The sequence below is a fragment of the Pterocles gutturalis genome, unplaced genomic scaffold (assembly GCF_000699245.1).
Source record: "Pterocles gutturalis isolate BGI_N339 unplaced genomic scaffold, ASM69924v1 scaffold260, whole genome shotgun sequence".
NCBI lineage: Eukaryota > Metazoa > Chordata > Aves > Pterocliformes > Pteroclidae > Pterocles > Pterocles gutturalis.
The window spans coordinates 1-6820 of NW_010145407.1; the positions used below are offsets into that span (position 1 = coordinate 1).

The 6820-nt window shown below is 60.5% G+C and overlaps 1 protein-coding gene across 1 annotated transcript; it reads right to left on the reverse strand.

The window, feature by feature from the left end:
• Nucleotides 1-374: 374 nt before the first annotated feature.
• LOC104460564 (ephrin type-B receptor 3-like) lies at nucleotides 375-5867 on the reverse strand (the record flags this gene model as incomplete). Its single annotated transcript, XM_010085348.1, is given in 15 exon segments — nucleotides 375-775; nucleotides 1065-1220; nucleotides 1386-1579; nucleotides 1669-1818; nucleotides 1910-2125; nucleotides 2367-2614; nucleotides 2725-2847; nucleotides 3033-3085; nucleotides 3498-3603; nucleotides 3698-3759; nucleotides 3761-3858; nucleotides 4022-4146; nucleotides 4948-5283; nucleotides 5436-5596; nucleotides 5840-5867. Coding segments are annotated over 15 exon segments (2165 nt in total), but the record flags the coding sequence as incomplete, so codon positions are not given.
• Between the last annotated feature and the right edge of the window lie 953 nt (nucleotides 5868-6820).

The window sequence follows — 6820 nt, forward strand, 5'->3', positions numbered from 1 at the left end:
TTTTTTCCTAACTCCCTGCATAGTAAATCTCATGGGGTTCGGGTTCTGGCGTGCAAAGCCAAGAAAGGGAGCGAAGCCTTCCCTTTGGACACGTTCCAGTGCAGACCCTCGTGCGGAGGGGCCGCCAGAGCCGGAGGGGAGGAGTGATTGTGATGGCCCTGGCCCTGTCGCCAGCTCCACCGTGGCATCCCCCACCCCGGCGGCTCGGCCTCCCACAGCTCCTTCCATGCCAGGACCAGAGTTAGGGAAGGCTTCGGACGTGTCTGACAGACTCAGTGGACGGGTCAACAGTCTGTGGTCTTGGGGAGGGAAGTGAGGACTTGGGGGGAAAAGAGGGTGAAAAGAAATCCAAGAAGCAGAACAACTCTTCAAACTGATGAGCACCGAGACAGGGCGGGAAGCGGGATGTGCCATCTCTGTCCCATAATCCATCTTCAATATGAAGATGTGTTGCTGCCTCGCCGCTCCAGGACACGGGACGAAAAGCTGGGCTCCCTCTCGGCACTAGTACCTCCGATCCAGGGAAGGGCGTCCCGTCCCGTCCCAGGCGACCGTCCGAGGCAGAGGAGCGCCGTGTGAAGGGGGAATCGGGAAGCCGGGCTGCACCGCAAACTGAACCTGGTTGGCAGGTTCCCTCGGTCCGTTCCAATGCAGAGTCCCCTGCGGTCAAACCTGCACCGGGAGCGTCTGGTTCATCTGCAGCCTCATGTCCTGAATGCTGCTCAGTATCTTCTTCTGGTGCCCTGCTAGCGTCACCCCTATCCTCAGCAGGTCTCTGCAAGGAGAAAGGGAAGACTCAGCCCCCTGCCAGAAGCAATACCAGCACGTGGCCCTGCCACATCTAGCCGCTGCCAAGGGACCCATCTTCATCACAGCCCTCTGCCAAGCTCCCGTGTCCCTCTAACACCACAGGGGACTGGATGCTGAATCCCAGACTTTAACCCACTTGGGAAAACCCCATGCACAGCTCGGCTCTCTGGATGGGAGAAGCTGGCTGCCAGATAGGTGAGGGACGATACGCTGCGGTCCCAGGCCCTCTCCCTCCTCTGCAAGCAGGGACTTACTCTGCAGTCATCTGTGCCACCAGGTCAAAGGAGGCAAAGCCGGCATTGACGAAGTTCTCCTTGTACCGTCCCATTTTGATGGCATCCAGCCAGTCTCCCACGGTGGTGAAGGTGGTGTAATCCGGGACAGTGCGGTCCAGAAGCGGCTGGGAGATGCTGAAGGGCAAGAGAGCCACAGGTCACAGGGAGCAGGGGACAGAGAGGCGTAACTGGAAGTGGGGGAGATTTCTTATCCCTGCCCTCCCACGTCTCTTGTCCCAAACACCCCAGTGTTTCCCGGGCTTGTGGGGAGTCCTGGCTGGAGGCGGGGTTGCCACTGACCCAGACTGGACACTGGCGATGACTTTCAGGCTGGCAGCGTTGCGGATGAGCTTGTCCAGCGTGTTGACGATCTGTGCAAACTTGGGCCGCAGGTTGCGGTCCCGCACCCAGCAGTCCAGCATCAGCTGGTGCAGTGCTGTGGGGCAGTCCATGGGGGGTGGCAGGCGGTAATCCTGCTCCACTGCATTGATCACCTGTGGAGAGAAGCACAGAGAGACAGGCTGTGAGCCACCTGGGCTCCCAGGGGCAGCCCACAGCTCCCCACTCCCCTGGGAGCACTTACGTCCTGGTTGGACATGTCCCAGTAAGGTCGCTCCCCGTAGGACATCACTTCCCACATGACGATGCCGTAGCTCCACACATCGCTGGCTGAAGTGAATTTGCGGTAGGCAATGGCCTCAGGAGCCGTCCATCTGATCGGGATCTTGCCCCCCTGCACGGATACACAGCTCCATTATGTACCATATACCTCAGGTGTCTCCCCCCACCCCTAGACTGGTGGATCCCCCAGGAGTGTCCCATACCAGGGAGCTGGTGTAGGTGGGGTCGGCCGGGTCATCCTCCAGAAAGCGCGAGAGCCCGAAGTCAGACACTTTGCAGACCAAGTTGCTGTTGACCAGGATGTTGCGAGCAGCCAGATCCCGGTGCACGTAGTTCATCTCTGAAAGGTACTTCATGCCAGCAGCAATGCCTCGCAGCATCCCCACCAGCTGGATGACTGTGAACTGCCCGTCGTTCAGCTGCCAGAGGAAAGATCAGAGGGGTTTGCAACACCCCAAATGGATTGGGGAAGGATCCCGATGGGCTACCAGCACCTTCCTCCTCCCTAGAGCCACCCCTCATCTCCCACCCCGCGTTGTCTATGTACAACCTAGCCCTGGGGATGCCAGCACAACAGCGCAGACGGATGGAGAAGGAGAGCTCAGAGCTGTTGTCCTCCGTGTGCTGCAGCCCCTGCCCCAGGAGGCGATGGATGCTCACCCGGAGGAAGGAGTCGAGCGCACAGTTCTCCATGAACTCCGTGATGATCATGACGGGGCGGCTCTTGGTCACCACACCCTCCAGGTGGATGATGTTGGGGTGGTCGAACTGGCCCATGATGCTAGCCTCGCTCAGGAAGTCCCGCCGCTGCCGCTCCGTGTACCCCACCTTCAGCGTCTTGATGGCCACGAAGATCTCACGGCGGCCGGGCAGCTTCAGGCGCCCGCGGCACACCTCGCCGAACTCCCCTGCGGTGGGGAAGGGGAGAAGGGGGTGAGCCACATGGCAGGTTGAGTGGCAGCGGTTGCAGCAGCTGCTCTGCCCAGCCCTGGGACCTACCTGCTCCAATGGGACCTACCTGCTCCAATGACCTCCTCGATTTTGACGCAGGAGATGTCAATCTCTTTGGCGAATTCCCGGACGGCTTCGTTGGGGTCCTCATAGGTGAAGGGGTCAATGTAGACCTTCACCCCAGGGGTGACTGCAAGGGCAGAGGAGTCATCATCAGGAGGGACACAACATGGGTGACAGATGCTGAGCCAGCTTGGCCGGCTGTCAGCCCGTCCCTCGTGGTCCCTGGCTAGCAGAGGCTTCCCCCTCGCTTGTGCACGGGGCAGGAATTGGGAGAGGAGAGGCAGAGCCCATTTGCTGGGCTCTCACACTCACCGTATTGCTGCAGCTTCTCCGTGTACTCGGGGTCCGTGCTGTTGCGTTGCTTCCTGCCCAAAGGAGACGAGAGGAGGTGTTCAGTAACCATCCCTTTCCTGATGGGGCAAAGACATTCACTGCCAGCTTCCAAATCCCAGCACAGACCTATGCCAGAGAGCTTCCCCCCAGCAGCTGGCGAGCAGAGCCATCCTCCGCCCGTGGTGCACTGGGAGAAGATGGCCCAGTTGTGCTGAGAGAGGATGGCAGGAGCCTGGCAGAGACCCAGCTGGTGCTGGGGGGGGCAGAGATGCACAGTCTTCCCACAGGACCTGTGCTCTGGTACCCACGTGTGGCAGGGCCAGTCCTTCGCTCTCAGACTGGAGCTGCCAGAGCTCTGCCCACAGGCAGCAGGGAAAGCTCTGGGGCAGACATGAGTGACCCCCAAACCCAGCTCTGAACCCCTCCTCCCTGCAAAGCCAGTACCTGAAGCAGACGATAGCGATGATCACCACAACGATGACGAACAGCAGCCCCGCAGTGGCTGAACCCACAATCAGAGGCAGCTCCTGGAAAGTCTTGCTGGTGGAACCTGATGGAGAGAGAGGGAGGAATCAAAGTCAGGCTGGGGAAGGAGCATGCACAGGAGGGCTGGGGGACAGAGGCAGCCCAGTCCTGGTACCCACCATCTTCTGCAGTTGTCTGAAATTCCGTGGGGAGGCTGTAGCGGCCGTATCCAGCCACCAAAAAAAAGCACCATGTACCGAGCATTGGCCTTCAGCCCGTCCAGCCGCACGGAGTTCTTCTGGCTGGTGACTGTGTTGGCGATGCCATCGCTCTGGCCTTGCTGTAGGGGAGACACGCAGGCATCACCTCTGTGAGGCAATCCCCCCTTTGCTGGCTCCCGCATCCCCCAGGCACTATCTCTGCAGGGACCCCGTTTGCCATGGTGCTGACAGCCAGCCCAAAGGGCTGGAGGAGGGAAAAGGCTACTCTGCCTCCTGCGTTACCTTCTCCGAGTACTTGATCTCATAGTCCAGAATGATGCCATTGGGTCTCTCCGGGGGAGTCCACGACAGTGTCATGCTGTTCCCGGTGCTGCTGTGCAGGTGCATCGTGGGCACGGCAGACGGGGCTAGGAAAGAGGGCAGGGGAGGAGTGAGTCACCTGTGCCAGGGTCCCCACTACACTGTCCTGCATCGGCACAGGGACACTCTGCCTGGGACTGCTCGGATAACCCCAGTGGAAAGGCATGGAAAAGCTCGGAGACTGGCCTCCCACAAGTCTCTGTAGGGAGATGTGACCTCAACATCTTGTAGCCAAGGTGATAAGGGACTGAGGGGACCTTCGGAAATAGCACCGAGGTAATGCTTCACCCCATGCCTAGCTGCAAACTGGTCCAGGAAAGGGCCCTGCCAGCCCAAACCAGGGCTCCCTCCCCTCCTCCACTCACCAGGAGCTCCCTGCTCCACCCCACCGACGAGACCCGTGAAATCAGATCAGAGCATGGTGGCTGGAGATTACCAGCACGCTGGAGCCGGGCCAGAGCGGGAGGAAGGAGGCAACGGCTAAGCACTCAGCTGTCTGTGAAGGTTTGGGCTGGTGCTGAGCCTTCCCAGGCCCACAGGGGAGAAATCTCATTTCCTTCCTCCTCCCTTCAGAGCAGGCACAACATCTCTGGGGTAGGTCTAGGAGATCCAGAGCTCTCCGGAGCATCTGCCAACCTGCCCTTCTCCGCTTGCATGCGTTCTGATCTCATCTCCCCCAGGGACAGCGTTAAACGGAGAGAAGAATTTACCCAGGGGATTAGATGCAGGCGCGGAGAGCCAGTAAGGCGGCAGCACAAAGGACTGCAGCCTCCAAGGCTGTCAGCGAGAAATCCCCGCGCCGCTCTGCGGCACAGAGCCAGCCCCTGCTCTCTGGCAGCTCTACTGACCTGCCTGGTTGGTGGTGATGTTGACAGAGGCGAAATGAGGAGGGTAGGGGCTCTTGTTGGAGATGCCGTTCACAGCCTGGATCTCGAAGGTGTACTGGGTGTGGGCCATCAGGTTGCTGATGTAGATGCGACGCTCAGTGAGGCCGAGCTGGCGCGGCACGAACTCCACGTTGTCGTCGCAGCGGGTGCACAGGCGCCGCTCCACGCTGCACTTCTTGCAGATGACGTTGTAGAGCAGGTCATCCCGCCCGCCCGTGTCCTGCGGCTCGCTCCACTCCAGCACCAGCGACGTCTCGTTGACGTTGGAGATGACGTTGCGGGGGGCGGAGGGGATGCCTGCGGGAGGAATGTGGGGGTCAGGCTTGGCGTGCCCCTGTGCCCAGCTCACCTCCATCCTGGGCACAGCACACTGCCCTTGTCCCAGGTGCAGACCCTTGCTGCCTCCACAGCTCCCCCCGCCTCCCCTCCTCGCCCAGGACAGGACTCACTGGTGCAGGCGCTGTCTGCGGGATCTGTATCTGCCCGGAAAAAGCCGTTTCGGCATGTGCAGACTGTTGCTGCTCCGGAGGTGGTCCGGCTGTTGGGAGGACAGGGAGAGCAGGGACCTTCCCCCTGCTTGGACTTGAAGGTTCCTGGGCCACACGCTGGAAGAAGAGAAAACAAACCCCAGTTACTAAGTGCACCCAAAAAACATACACTGTTCCCCTCACGGCTGGGCAGAGCCCTTCCTCACTCCTTGCCAAATCTCCCATCCCTGGATCGAGGAGCACAGGTCACTTTTCTGCTGCCATCAGCCGTGTCCAGGGATGCGGTGCCCCAGGCTGGGCAGGGCAGGTGAGAGTGTGGTGCCAGCAGAGGGTATGGGCACTGCCAGCGCTCGCATCGCTCTGCCCAGGAGACACTGTGCTCCGGCGGCAGACCTGGGGCAGGGAAGAGCCGGTCACCAGCAGCTGTATGGGGATCAGGTCCCCATCTTGCTCCTTCACTGAACTTCCCAAGGGCTTTACCACACATTGGTTCCCCCTTTCCCAGCTGGTCTCCATGCCCAGCACCTTCCATAGGGTCAGCGATCCATTCTCCAGGGAAATAAAGCTGGGAAGGAACAGACCCCTCAGCTTCGCCTGCAGCAGCCCCCCACAAGAGGCCACTCAGCCCCAAACCTTCCGCCTCGGGCTCTTCAGCCACTTCTCAGCCTCGGGGCCATGGCACCTCCTGAGACCGGCTCAAGTGGAGCGCTGAGCAAGATTAAAACATTCCTGCAGGTCCTTGGCTAAAGAGCAGCTCCAGCATGGCTGTGCCACCTCCTACCCCCGCTTCCGACCAGGGTCCTTCAAGGAGCCACAAAGTCCCAGGATCCGGCCGGGCTGGCACCGCGGGGTATTCAGTCCCAACGAGGGGCATATGAGAGGATTAACCGCACTTGAGCCGAGGGACAGAGCGGCCTTGGGAACCCAACCCACACCTCGAAATAGCCTGATTTATCGCCGTGCTGCCCCAAGAAAGCGGGTCCTGTGCTCTGTGTTTATACCCGGCCAAAGCAGCGAGAGACCCGCCGGCGCTGGCTCTGCTTTGGCATCGCCCCGTTTGCCATGGCCGGGGCGGTATCGGCACTGACAGCCCTGGAGGAGGGCACATCCTCCTGGCTCTGCTGGGGTCAGGGCAGCTCCCGAGGGTATGTAACCCTCCTGGCAGCCCTGTCCCACACCTCCCACGCCTGTCACATGTCACCCTGTAAACAGGAGGAGGTTTCTCGGTGCTTCACAGGGCTGTGTCAGGTGGAAGTTTCCTGCTATGAGGCATCTCCCGACACCCTCTGTGGAAAAGCAGCCCCACGCATGGGGCGTGGAGTGCTGCTGAGTCACACGCTGCCGGG